Here is a 14,819-nt window from a genome sequence, read left to right as displayed (position 1 = left end):
TTCTCCACTTCCCTTTCACCGTGCCAATTCTCATCAATAGAACAATGGCAGAGGAACTTGTCTTTCTGTCTTCAAATCCTCAGTATTCATTTTGGATGTGAACTTCACAGCAGCATGTGTGGAACAATGTATACTTTTTAGCTTAGTAGACAGCAAAAAATATAATATATATAATATATTTATATAATTATGTTTAAATACTTATAAAGAATTAATAACTAACCTCATCATTACTAAGGGAGACTACACAAAAGAAAGGGAGCCAGTTTAGAGCAGAAGAGCCCTGAAAGATGGCAATCCATTCAAAACGGGTGTTACAGAGTGTCCCTGGCAACTTCTCTTCTAGTATTTTGGTATTGGTTTGCAAGTTGGGTGGGGCTGAATAGTTGGCAGGGTGCAGAGTGGGGAGCAGGGCAAGAGGCGGGGATGGGGTTGAATAGAATATAAATGGGGGATGAGGGTCCGTGTATATCTATCATATTTCTCCTTCCACTTTTAATCAACTGCCCCTTTGAAGAAACTTTTGCCCATGATTCTTCCCTACTTGGGCTTCTTGATGCAATAGTCGGCACCTAGAAACATCCTCCTGCATTCTATGAGATCCTCATGCTCTTCCTCCTTCCTTCATTTCGTGACCTTTCTTCTCTGTTCACCTTTTGTGCCCTTTTGTGGAGGCCTCTCTTTCTTACTGCCTCCAGGGCAGTAGAAGGAGGGGCTTGATCCCACAGTTACTGATTTTCTTCAGCCTTGGGGTCCCGGCAGGTGCATTCATCCAGGTCACAGTCAGCAGCAAATGGAATGACCTAGTGGAAATCAAAGAGAAGTTGAAATAACCCACTTTCGTGCCAAGCGCCATACTTTTCAACCGGCTTTTGCTTTTCTCACGTGGTCCCAGGGGAAGTGTGGGATTACTGTTAATATCACAGAAGTGAAATTAACACTCAGTTCTTTCACTTACACATCATGTCTCTTTGGGCAAGGCAAATCTTCCTCGCTTCACTTTTATGTGTGTGGAAGGACAACAGTAACCACTCCAGGGGTGTTAGTGTGACTTAAATAAAATGATGGATATAAAACACACATTTCCCGGCACCTACACCACCTGTTACTACTGCTTCTAATATTAAAACTAATGTCAAAACCTTTTGTTAATGTTTTTGTTTCTATTGCTCTCTTCACAAAATCCCTGTGAGTAGGTAAGATGAATGTTGGCATTTTCTTTTTACACGGAAGGCCAAGAGAGGTTGGATAACTTAAGGTCACACTACCATCCAGAAAACTAAGGCTCTACAGCCTAGTTCTATGACTCCTACTTCTTAGTATTCTTGGAGCCATAAGATCATCTTTGCTGTCTTTTTAACAAAATTTTTTTTAATGTTTTTATTTATTTTTGAAGGAGAGAGAGAGAGAGACAGAGCATGAGCAGGGGAGGAGCAGAGAGAGAGGGAGACACAGAATCCGAAGCAGGCTCCAGGCTCCGAGCTGTCAGCACAGAGCACGACGCGGGGCTCGAACCCACGAACCGTGAGATCATGACCTGAGCCGAAGCCGGACGCTCAGCCGACTGAGCCACCCAGGCGCCCCAATCTTTGCTGTCTTCATGAGCACGAGAGCCTGCCCATCTTGAACCCAGGATATACTTTGGCTCGGTGAGACAACGCATCTCTCTACCCACTGTGGCTGGACTGCCTCCCTGCTATGTAATTGTCTCCGCTCCATGCCAAAATAATCCAGCACAAGTTCCTCTCTACCGGCTTGCATTGCCACCAACACACTTTTTGAGTGTATGTTAACTAGCTTCTGAGAAAACGGGGCATCTTGGGAGACCTGATGTAAAAAGTGGCAAGGATTCTAACCTTTGGGCATGGAAAATCAAGTGAGGTAAAAAATAGATGGACGTATCGTATGCTAGTCCAGGTTCACCGAAGAGAAACAGGGATAAAAGAGAAACCGAGAAAAAGACTCCTGCTCAGGATCGGTCTGGGGAGTCCTGCAAGCAGCCTGTGGTGGCCACTCAACATACATTTGAGATATGGTTATACTGCGCTATACAGGATTATCAATGTAATTACAGTTTATTAATTACAAACCAACTTAATTAAATTAATTAAACTACTAGCAACTGGATATCACTTCATTGGTGGTCTTGCCTCTCCAGGGGGGTAGAGGCCATGATTCCCTGCCAACAGAAGTGTATCCCAGACAATTATAAGCAGATGTGAGTCTTTGAGTAGCAAAGCCATAGGTTTTTTGAAGGTGCTCCTTAAAGAATTAGCGTTTTCTAACAACCTCACCTAAAATCACTGCCCTTCATCCTGCCACCATAGAAGCTTCAATGTTTTCTCACGATCATTCCTTCTTGAGTGTTGAACAAGCACCAATTATGGTACACAAGGAAGGAGAACCAGCCAAAGCCCCTGCGCTGATTCCTGGAGCCCCTGCCCAGCCTGTTACCCGCAGGCGGGTTCACGTACCTTCTTGGAGGACAGAGTAGAAGAGCAGCAGTCTCCCCCATCATAGTGGCAGTAGGCCCGGTTGTTGATGGTATCGCACCACCCATCGGCTTGGAAAGGCTGGTGAAGACATGAGAGGTCAGCGTCTAAGAACAGCTTTGCTGGCCTTTGCCCAGCTCTCCCACCCATCCTCACCCCACCATAGTCCGTGGAACTCCAGGGATATTATGGGAGAGCACCCAAAGGACAGGATACAAACTGACCCAACGTTCTCAAGAAGCTGAAAAGTCCCAAGACCATTAGACCCAAGGGTCTGTTAAATTTTACTCTCAACAACTCTGCTTCTCACCAGCTCTAGGATCCAGAATGGTTCATCTAAACTCCTTGGTCAGCTTTTTCACCCTCATGTAGTCACAGGCCTTTGTGTCAAGTAGGTTACGGAACATTCTCACACATTCTAACTCTGTGGAAAAGCCTGTGCCGCTGGCCAGGTTGGCTTTAGAATTCCCATTTGATCAGTGAGGAAACGGAGATGCACAGAGATGACAAAAACTGCCCTGATTTGGATAGTTAGGGTCAAGCCGGCTTTGGATTAGAAGTCACGCATCTTGACTTTCTGTTCCTTCTCCCAGATTAAGAACCATAACTACCACCCCTTTGCTGCCACTTGTGTTTAAAGAGCCTGGTGGTCCTGAGGTGCTGTGAATACCCAAATGATGTCTGTCCAGAATGCAGGGGTCCTGGGGCTTGGGACACTAGCGCTAGAACATGAGTCGTCCCACATGTACAGCTACCTAAAGCACAGCAGCTAGACACAGAGCAGAGAGAGCTGAAGTGTTTCCATTCATTCCTGTTACTGCTACAAGTGAACAGAAACCAAAATGGGAAACGGGCCCAGGCCAAACCAGAGTTAATGGAGTGTTTCTCCCCAAAAGGGAATGTATGATAAGAACAGCAATAAGCGGTTAAAATAAAAGCTCAGAAGCCCAATGCGCCGTTTCCCTAGAACTCCTCCTGGAGAAAAACAGTGTCCCACAGCATCCTGGAGGGCATGCCAGCCAGCCCACCTACTCAATCGCATTGGCTGCTTCCCATCCTGAGTGGATGCCCAATTGCAAAGCCTCAGGAAACATCTTGTGGTCAAACTCTTTGTACCACAAGACAGTCAGTAGACTTTTGAGTTCTTAGGTCGCCTTCCAGTTTACATGTTTAAATCACTTTCTCTCCCCCAACCCTCCTTAAATGTCAAATAGACGGACTGTTCCCTATTTCACTGGGCTTTGATGAGACAGATCACTAAACTGGGAAAAAAAAAAAAAAAGGCCATTAAATGATTTTCAGCAATTGAATTACATCAGAAGGAGCTCATCCAAATTATTACTTCAATGTTTTGATTTATTCTATGGGGTCCTGAGGTCATTTGAACATCATTCCAGATGTATACCAGTTTGCCAATCACTGAAAAGTTGCTACTTGTGGCGTGGAACTCAACAGCTGTTGCACAGCTGTCCAGCAACGTCGGTTGAGAGCAGGAAGTCAAAATGAATTCTGTTTTCAACACGGGCCTCACTGGGATAGAGACAAAGGTTTTGAGGTGAGCGTTTGTCTTTAACACTAGAACCAGTCACTCTGGCTCTGCAGAACTTGGGATAACTATACAATCAGGACTTGGGTCTACAACTGCAGCCCTATAAAAGGAGTCAACGTACAGCCAGCTGCATCCTTAACGTCTCTAAATGCTCTTGGGTCCTCCCAGGAGGATCAGATACATCTACTGAGATTCCCCCAGAGTTTTCTTTTTCTTTTTCAAGTGTTGGGAGTGTATTTTCCTCATCTAACACCGCATCTGTTACTTTTTTTCCCAACCCTGACTGACTCATTGGCAAAACTTAATCTGTTCCTCCTTTATTTTTCATCTTATTGTCTATAAAAATCCAAAGAGCACCCAAAATACTTTTTTTTTTTTTTACGTATAAAGTATGGTCTTCGGTATGGAGGATTAAAGGGAGAGCTTCCTTTTCGTAAGAACAACTTAAACATAAGAATGAATTAATAAAGGATCCAGGGAGATCTTCCTTTCCAAAGTCTTCCCCAAGGATGGCTTCTTATCTTAGGAACACTAGGGAAGACAGGGTGAAAAGAGTAGAAATGGTCTAGGTGACCTTCTCTACCTCCTGATGGATGTCCACTGCTATAGCCTGAACATGATTTCTAGAAACTGCTTCTTTGCTGCTCTCAAAGGGTCATCAGGGAAGAAAAGGGAATTTATTAAAAGGAGCAGAAAATCGGAGGAAAGGTTGGAAAGACCCAAGTATTTAATTCACTATATACCTATTAGAATTAATTATTCCTCCCCCAACCTGCCAAAAACAACTGCTCCACCCTAAACAAACAGAGTCTCCAATGGCAACATGTGCCTGGGAAGCTTGACAGCTTGAGTCCAAAGTTACAATGGAAAAATCAGGAAGGGAAAAATGACTAATTGATTCAAAGTTTTTAAAGCATCTGAAGACTGCATATAGATTAGATCAAAATCTCAATAACGGAAAGGTGTCAGACTTGCCACAGGAAACTTTCCCCAAGGAAGGGCACAAGGCTTGGTTTCTCTGCACAACATGTCCATAGGTGAATCGTCACTACCCATACCTACACCTCATTTATCCTGTAACATCAGAAAACAAAGTGCTTCACATTAAGTGGATTTTTCAAATACCTGAAGACTATTTCTTCAGGAGACACTTTTTCATTTTCATTTTAACCATTTTGGCAAAAGAAAAAAAAACTATAAAATTCCTCTTATCATGCCTTTTAATAACTTGGATAGAACACAAATTCATCCGCATGAACATTTTTCATTTCCATTTATGGGAAGGCTTTCTGTATGGGGACACTTGTCCCTTCACTAGATGAGCCCCCTCCAACACACACACACACACACACACACACACACACACACACACACACTCTTCATAAGTCAAGCTTCTTAGAATTATACCTGAAGTAAGTACCTAGATCTGAGACAGAGGCGTGGTTGTTCTTTTTATGATCCAGGAGCTTGATGTTATCTATGGTTAGCTAGCTGTTGCTCTGGTCAGATGAGGCGGCCATATAAATGGCTGTGTGTGAATGACGAAATAAAAGGAGGAAGGGCTATCAGTCTCTATGACCATGTGACTATGGAAACTGTACAACTTTGGAAACTTCTCAAAAGTAAAGATAACTTCTTCTTTATATTATGTCATCTACATTCTTTATGTTGTATTATTTTCTGATTAAGGTTGTTCTGGAAAACTAGGCATGGGGATGGTGGCCCTATCTAGTCATTCATCCATTCATTCAACATCCTTTATTCCTTACCTCTATGTGCCAGGCATTGTTAAGGGGATACAAAGATAAATAAAACATGGTTGCGACCCTGGAGAGAACCCACTGCAAACAAGCATAGCTTATGATGATGAGTGTGGCATAGGGGTGTGGACAGGAGAGAAAAGTACCGAATCCAGATTTTGGTGGTGGGGATCTATAAGAACTTTCAGGGGCTGGCTCTGCTACATCTAGCCCCTGTGGAGGAGAGGTTAGGACTGGATGATTCGGAGGGGATGCCTGAGGGAACTGTGTAAGGGAAAAAAGAGGGTGAAAATAGAGAGACAGGTGGTCTCAGACTGCCTATCACAGAGCCCGCCCTCAGGAATGGTTCCATGAACATCAACTGACTGGCTGATAATACCTCTATTACTTGAATGACATTAAGAGCATTTTTCTTCTATAGCTTGCAGCAGAACTCATGACCATAGTGATGTTTTAGAAAGGTTAGCATTGAACTTTAGATGTTCTGCTCTGCTAACCTACAGGCTGGGATCTCAGCCACAAGTGACCATATCCCTAGAGGTAAGGCATGAGACAAAATCCTGATTTGCCATCTTTTAAAAAAAATACGTACTTATTTATTTTGAGAGAGAGAGAGCACAAGCAGGGGAGGGGCAGAGAGAGAGAGGGCTCCGTGTTGTCAGCACAGAGCCCGATGTGGGGCTCGAACTCATGAACCATGAGATCGTGACCCAAGCTGAAACCAAGAGTTGGATACTTAACCGACTCAGCCAGCCAGGCACCCCCTGATTTACCATCTTGAGGAGGGTTTCAGACCAGGAGAAGCTGCTAATACCATTTATGCCTAATGCTTAACACCGTTTTCTTTCTCCTACACCATTTCCCACCAAAACCCTCTAGGTATGTGAAGGACAAATCAGACCCACATCCGTTTCTTCATATTGATGAGGCTGCCTCAGGCCCCAAAGAAGCCCCTCGCCAGGGACACTATGTTGCCGTGCTGGACACAGTCCTGGCGGTAGATAAAGCCTCTTGTGAATACGTACAAGAACGTGTGCTAATTTTCTCTTTTTCTCTGGCTTTCCAGTGAGTGCTTGGCCCGATTCTCCGGCCTGATTCTGATTCTTCTTTCATCCCAAAGATCTGCCTGCTGTGTCCATACTCCCTGGGCTTCACTGCAAGGCCACTCTTCGAATTTCACAGGCAAAACCTGTGAGGCCTTTGAGGCCCCTCAAGGAGCCTTGGTGACCAGAACACTACTTGCTTTTTGTTTTTCTTTGAAAGGATCACAGATACATGAAATTCTATGGTTGGATGGAGCCTTGAAGACTGTTTAGTACAAAACTCTTATATTACAAATGATAAAATGGATGCTTAAAAAAAAAAAGAAATGTCTTGTTTGTCAGGCTAGTGGGTGGCAATTCTGCGAATGAGGAGGAAATCTCCGGATCCTTGATCTGATGTTCTCTCTACTATACCATGCTACCGCTATCTGATGAAATCATCGATCTTTTAATTTATGGGGAATGCTGGGTAATTTAATTCCTTTGGCACCTCTATAAGAAATGGCTTAGGTACAGCATTAACAACGAAGTGAACCCAACAATCCAATACAGAAACAAAAAAGGACTGTTTATATATATCATCTCAATTCCCCTGAACCCCAACAACTTCCCTTCTTATTTTCCCAGCTGCAGGTCGAAATATGTCCCCAATAAGCGACCAGGCGCGATCACTGCTTCTGGCCTCGGGGCTTGGTCAGTGCATATTTCCCTAGAGGCTGATTTGCCCAGGAGGAAGCAGTAACTCTGCTCCCATCCCATCAGCAGATGTCTGCAACCCAGAAACATTTATTTCTGGGTCCCAGAATGCTAAAGCCAGATATTTTTCTGCTCATTGCAGTCATCTGACGGAAAGAGGAAACGGAGCTGTTCCCCTCCTCCAGCGTTCACCCCTTGGGGTGGGAGGGTGCCAATGATCTCACATTTGTGGGTTTGCCACAGTCTTCTTGGAAAATGTAAAATTAGAATAGATACCCTGAGATGGATTCTGCAGGAAGAGTTTCTTACATGCAGCCTCCTCTGGAAAATCTCCTCTGGCTCCCTGGACCCAGAGAACTCTCCCTAGCTGTGCGTTACTATGGTATATTTTAGCCATATTTGCATTATTTAAGACTCGACACTCTGAATGGACTATCGAGGACTCACTCAGAGTGTAACCATCTTCACCAGCAGCTAGTTCAGTGTCTGGTGCCACAGGAGGTTCTCAAGGAATGAATATGGGGCGCGTGGGTGGCTCAGTCGGTTAAGTGTCCGACTCCAGCTCAGACCATGATCTCACGGTTTGTGGGTTCGAGCCCCGTGTCGGGCACTGTGCTGACCACTGGGAGGCTGAAGCCTGCTTCGGACTCTGTGTCTCCCTCTCTCTCTCTGCCCCTCCCCCGCTTGCTCTCTGTCTCTCTCAAAAAATAAACATTAAAAACATATTTTTAATGAATAAATATGGGGGTGGCTAACTTCATTTCCTTAGCATACTTTGTGACCAGATCTGTCCTTTTCATTATTCTTCTCCTACTAGGTACAGAGCATTGGTATATACTTATTTAAGAGTGGAAAGAGACAGTGGAATACACCATCTAAAAGTTCTCCTTCTATAATCCATCTAAAAATGTTGGATAAAATTTAACAATATCCTCTCAACTCCAGAGCTGGGATAAGAAGAAAGGAAGAGAAATTACCAGGGGGCCAAAAACAAATAAGAAGCTGAAAAACCAGAGCAGAAAGGCGGGAGTGAAAGCATGGCTGTCTTAGGAATGTTTGCAAATATCTGTCATCAAGTGGTTAGGTTTTAACAGCTGATTGGGGGTAGGCGCCCAAGTCCCGGGCCCTTGCAAGGTGGTGAACTCGTAAGCGACGCTGTTAGTATTTTAATAAGAAGACTGGGTTTGTGAGGACCGATATGGAATGACACAATCATACGGCGATGCCGTACAAGGTACCCTGGCTCACTTGGAACTGGGAGACTGGTTCGTGCCCACCAGCCCTGAAGACCAGACGATGCAAATCCCAGCCTCGGCAGAGTCACCGATCGCTAAGGTATTAAGGACCTGCTGAGTTACAGGGTAGCAGTTGAAACTGCAAATGGTACTTCCTCGAACGCCAAAGGTCTGCTCCACAAATAATAGATGAGCAAGATGTAATTGAAAGAAAGGCAATGGAGACACGCATTCTGCTGGATGGGCAGAGGGAAGCACCCCATTTGGTGGCCCTGAGTAACATCAGGAGTTGGGGTGCAGTCCTATGGTCCACTGTGCTTTACTGGTCTGGGCAAGCTCACACGACTTCTGTATAGTGCTTCAAACCTCGGCCTGTGCAATACCCCAGACTCGCAAAAAGAGGAAAAGCAAACGTGCCACTTTGTAGGGTCCAAAAGAGACACCCGATTACGACGAGTTTATCTATGTGCGACACCACGACCAAAGCACAGTCTTGGAACAGAAATAATCAAATGGTGCAGAACCCATATTCTTCCGAGAGAAATAGTGGGGATGAGTTGAAGTGGAAAGAAAGAAAGCAAATAGGAAAGAAGGAAAACAAAATAACGTCAAGTGACTTGTAAGATTTTCATCTCCTTCAAGGTACATGGGGCTTAACACCTTCTGCTCTGGAAAATGATAAGGCTGTAGAGTGCAGTGATAAAGAGCAGTGTTAGATAAACCTGTGCCCGGATCCCAGCTCTGCTCCTCACCACCTTGTAGATGTGAGCAAATTACCGGACTTCTTTAAGTGGCATTATCCTCATTTGCGAGTGAGAATAACACCTCCCTCATAGACTGTTGTAAGGAGTAAATGAGCCAATGGAGGTGAAATACTTAGCCCCGTACCTGGTATACAGTAAGTCCTCAAGGAATCCTAGTTTTATGAAGGGGGCAGGAATACTACCATTGCTTTTACTGCCGTGGGTTGGTGTCTGAGTTCCCGCCACAGAGACCCTGGTCAGAAAAGCTTTGAGATTCTACCAGCAATACTTCAGAGTCAAAGCCATGGACGTTCTCATCCCCACGCCTCCTGCCCCATTCACTTTCACCACAAACGCACCATCTGAGTCATGAAGGAGTCAGGTGACAAGGGAAATGGGTCTGGAAATTATAAAAACAGAGTGGGAGAGGCCTGACTGGCTTCTGGAAAGCAAGGCTCTCCTCAAAACCATGGTGGTGACTTGAGTGTCTTAGCCTCTGAAAAACCCCAAACCACCACAGACACCTCTTCCCTGACGTGCACCACAGGAAAACAGGAAAGTGAGAAGACGCTCTGTGACTGACTTTCCGGCCAAAAACAACCTCCTAGCAGCCCCTTTCATTTCACTGCAAAGAAAGACCCGGTACGGCAGACTCTTCGACCTCACTTACACACGTATGCCAGCCCGCTTCCCCGCTGGCCTGCCTCTGGGCCCGACAGAGCCGGGTGCTTGTCAGCCACCCCCAGGCAGGGGTAGGGGTGGGGGTAAGAGCCCCAGATGGTGAAGACGAGGCACTCGGGTCGAGTCTGCATTCATCTGTGCCAGAAGAACGTTGGCTCGAAATTAGGGCTCTATTTCCCAAGAGATAGAGACAGAAGAGAACATTCTCCCATGGGCCCTTATCATGCTGTCTTGGGGGCTCAAAAACCAAATGAGACGGCCCTCCTAACGTTTGTGGCCTGCCCCTCTGTGGAGAAATGCCACAGTAGTGAGCCACTGCTACTGATGGGAGTGTGTCCTGGGAGGCCTCACCCAGGCTAAGAAGCCCTGTGCCTCCGGCCCTGACCTCCAGCTGCTTTCGACCAAACTGCATGAGACCGGGCCACCGTCCTTATTCCTCGGTCACGTCTCCACAATCACGCGCAAGGTCGCTGCCGGGCCACAGCTGGCCTCCATGTCCACAAAGGCCCCCCCAAACCTCTCTTCTGACTCCCGTCCTCCACGCTCGCCCTTGGCCCGGCCGCAGCTCTTCCCCAGCAGTCGGCTGGTCCAGATTTTATGCCAATGACTCCCAACCCTATGCTGTTGCCCTCCCTGCTTCTCGAACCACACCGCAACGCCTCTCAAGAGGCTGTCTGGTGGCAACCACGGCAGTTCTCCCGAGTCCTGATGTAGCAACGTCTGCTTGGGCTCCCGGCGAGAACCAGTAATGACGCACCATCAGACCTCACTCGCCTCTCCGCTGCCAGACCGGTAGGCCCGCTGATTGTCGTGATTTTGTTTTCTTGTTTGGACGGGGGCTGGGCGAGGTGGTGACGGCAGAGGTGGCCTGCAAGGTCTCCTGCCACGGTCTCGCTTGCACGGCATTTGACTTTCTTCTCTAAAAGAGGGACGCATCGGCAACTGTCCGGGGGAATTTCCTGTCTCCCCTCCTGCTAATCGGAGCCAGCCTACGTGTTTCAAGGTCAACGATAGAGACTTTGAACACAAGAGGTTGGGACTCGGTAAGGCCCCCGGGGGCAGGGACACTTCCATTCGCGGTAGACCCCCACAGCAGCTCAGTGCCCAACACAGCACACGGGGTTCTTAACGCAAGACTCATGGATCCCCTCCAGAAGACACTTTCTAACCTAAGAAGGCAGAATATTTTTCTGCTTTCCACTCCTCCTGCCCTTCCTCCAAGGTAAGGTGCCTTTCCTCTGTTGGTCCCGACCACCCCAGGTGTCCATTCTCGCCATCAATTACGCTCCCTGACACGTCACCTGAGAATGGCTCACCATGAGCTTCCAGGTACAGGTTCACGGACGATAGACCCTTACGGAACCAAACTTAAAGATCCAGAAGAACGAACCTGGGAGCAGAAATTCAGGCCATGGCAGCCACCGTGCTGAGCAGGTGGGACGGGACCTGCCCTGCCCGTGTCACCACTGCTGGCAGTCACTCACACAGCCCCTCCTCTCTTGGCTCTCCGACAGCTGTTGTGCCGGGACCGCACCCCCCGTGAGGGACACCGTCGGCAGCCTTGCTCTGCTCAAGGGCTCACATCGCTCTGGGAGGTGGAGGAGGAGGAAGGAGGAGGAAACAGCTGGCAGAAAGGGCTGGAAAGGCACCGGGAAGAAGACCCCAGGGCAGACTGCCGGGGTCCCACTCTGACCGCGAGCCTCTACTTCCCTCTGTCCCCGTCTTCTGACTCCTTGGCCGGCCTGCAGTTCATGGGAGGTTGAGGCCGGCCTGGGCTGGCGATGGAAATGTTCTACCGCAGCCCGCCACGCGTGCTCGCCCCCCGGCGCCCCGCCACACGCACACCCATGCCAGGCAGCTCGGCATTTCTTGGCTCCCCAGGCCTGCCTGTGCGAGATGACTGGGAATGCAGACTGTGGGAGGAAACGACAATATTCATTGTTTGGATTAAATATTTTTCTTGGCCCTCCTGCTGTTTGCTGAGCATCGTATTTTTTTTTTCTTTCCCCATTCTCCCTCATTCCTTCCCTCCTCCCTCCCTCCCTCCCTCTCTCCTAGTCTCTCTTTTTCTCACTCTCTCCTCAGCAACCGAGCACACTGGGAGAAATTTCGGGGAGAAAGCAGACACTCCTGGGGTGGAAAGAGCTATTTAAAGGAATCAAAGCAGGTGACAGAACCTTTTGCCATTCTGATACCACGCCCAGCTCTTCCCAAACATGGAGCACTTTGGAGTAAATCTAAAGCTACGTTGTTTTGAGTGTTCACAAGTACTCGTGGGGTCTAACTCGCAGGACTTGTTTTCTCTCTCATTCTCACTTTCTTTCATATATTATGTATATATATACATTATTACGTACACGTCATATACACAGAAAACACACAGATATAACAGACACATATATACACACGTACACATAAATATGGTACGTATGATATATACAATATTCATATAGAAGATACATGTGTTGTAATAATATATAACATGTATATTATGGATATATAACATTAAGATATGTGTTTTTATTATATATATACATACACAGAGAGACGTATACAATTTCTCTGTAAGTTCCTTGGTATAAGGAATGTACCTAAAGGCAAAAATATTTTTACAAACTACAAGCCATCATATAGAAGCCAGATGCAATTTTTATCTTACATATGGCATTTTCTGTGACATGGCACTGTGCTATGTGGATGCTATGCATGATCTTACCGAGCCCTCACCATCACTCAGTGAGGTAGGTATGTATTATCATGCCCATTTTGCCAATTAAAACACCAAGGACTTGAGCCATTAAGGAACCTGTGTGAAGAAAAGACGTACAGCCACTGTCCGATGGCCAGGCTCGTGCTATAATCATCCTGACATATCCGTCCTGCCACCAGTATTGTCACCAAATCATAATGATACGTCACACTCCACTTCTCAGTAGCAAACCTGGTCCAATCTCTCACCACACCTATGAGCATGCAAAGCCACTCTCTGAGGAAAAGTCAATGCTATAGAAATCCACGAAAAACGGATCAGGTAGGCTATTTAAGTTCAAAACATATACTATGAGCCAGGCGTGAGGCTAGTTGCTGAATTCTTGGGATATTTAAATCGATACATAATTAGTGTGTCTTCTTCTAGGTACAAGGAACACGGTATGTTCTGTGTATGACAAAGTCTGCCTTAAAGCAGCTTTGGTGTCATCAGCACTGAATAAGGAAGGATCTGAACAGTGTCTGAGAAAATAGGAAAGAAATCATGGGCCAATGGAGGATTAATTCCCAAAGTAACTAATAGCACCAATAAGAGCTAGAAGGCTCAGAATAGGAAAGGGTCTGCGACATTTCAGAAAAGCTTTATGGAGTATATAGGATTAGATTTCATCTTTGAGTATGGATGGGATTTGGCAGAGAAGTGGGGAGAAAGATCACAGCAGGAGGGCAAAGATAAGCCAAGATTTCAGATGAAAAAGAAAGCGATGTATCTGTGGTTTTCTGCCTCAAGTATTAATGGCCCACATTAGGAACTAGGTCAAAATCTCCATTCTGAGGAATCTAGCTGCTCCTTAGCGTGAAGACAATAGAGACCACTGGAAGTTTTGCTTTGTTTTGTCTTTGTGTTTTGTTTTGAGCAGAAGAACAGGATAAAAGTTATGTTTCAAAGACTGGATCTGGGGACAGTGTGGGAAATGTTCCGGAAAGAAGGGATCAGATTCAGAGCAGGTAGAAGTTCACCTCAAACAAATATGAACTGAAGAAAACAGAACTGGCTGGTTGTAACATGGAACAGAAAACAAAACAAACAAACAAACAGACAGACAGGAGAGGTACTGCAAAGGAAATGGCCATATTTGGGTAGGAGACCAAATGCAGATGGAAGTTTTTTTGTGACATTTTGACTTTCAAACCATGCTAAATGTTTCTCAAAAAATTTGTTCATTATGGGGCGCCTGGGTGGCTCAGTCAGTTTAGCATCCGACTTCGGCTCAGGTCAGAATCTTGTAGTCTGTGAATTCGAGCCCCACGTCAGGCTGTATACAGACGGCTCAGAGCCTGCTTCAGATTCTGTCTCCCTCTCTCTCTGCCCCTCCCCTGCTCATGCTCTGTCTCTGTCTCTCAAAAATAAACATTAAAAAAATTTTTTTTTTAATTTGCTCATTAAAAAAAAGCTAGAAAGAATCCTTACTAAATCTAAGGACTCAGTCTTAAGAAACAGAGTCTAAGCAAACAGCAAACCCTGTCCTAGCTCACAGTGATAAGGTCTCCATATCTTTTCCCATATAAACACAGACCTAGAGGGTCCCGGCCAGTTTTCTCTCCTGCCCGATTACTGCCAGGCTTTCTCCACAACTTAGGCCTGTTTTGTCACCCCTGTAAAACCCAGGTCCGGCTGAGTTGAGGAACAGCAGGAGGGAGGTGTCATATTTAGTCTAGAATATTTTCTTGCCAATAGTCTTGTCTCTTTTAGCCCTAGTCTAAGTTCCTGTGTCTACAAACAGCTCAATTTGTGTGGCTGATTACTGTGGTTCTTAAGCTCAACCTGTCACGCCATCCCACTCATCAATCCGCTGCTCTGTCCTCCGTTAATTGGTGGATGCACGGAGCCTCCCTGTCACCCATATGGAA

At 46.1% G+C, this 14,819-nt stretch overlaps 1 protein-coding gene across 1 annotated transcript in view; it reads right to left on the bottom strand.

Annotated features, from left to right (window-relative positions):
- Nucleotides 1-235: 235 nt before the first annotated feature.
- The window catches only part of LOC115505544 (pappalysin-2), a 145,149-nt gene continuing 130,565 nt past the window's right edge, over nucleotides 236-14,819 (bottom strand). Inside the window, exons 18-19 of the mRNA XM_032591707.1 lie at nucleotides 2,475-2,573; nucleotides 236-803 (exon numbers count right to left, since the gene is read on the bottom strand). Coding sequence (XP_032447598.1) covers nucleotides 729-803; nucleotides 2,475-2,573 — 174 coding nt within the window. The 3' untranslated portion in view covers nucleotides 236-728. The remainder of the gene's footprint in view (nucleotides 804-2,474; nucleotides 2,574-14,819) is intronic.

This window comes from Lynx canadensis, chromosome F1 (assembly GCF_007474595.2).
Source record: "Lynx canadensis isolate LIC74 chromosome F1, mLynCan4.pri.v2, whole genome shotgun sequence".
Classification (NCBI taxonomy): domain Eukaryota; kingdom Metazoa; phylum Chordata; class Mammalia; order Carnivora; family Felidae; genus Lynx; species Lynx canadensis.
Note: the sequence above shows the minus strand (reverse complement) of the source record. Positions and strands in the feature narration are given on the sequence as shown.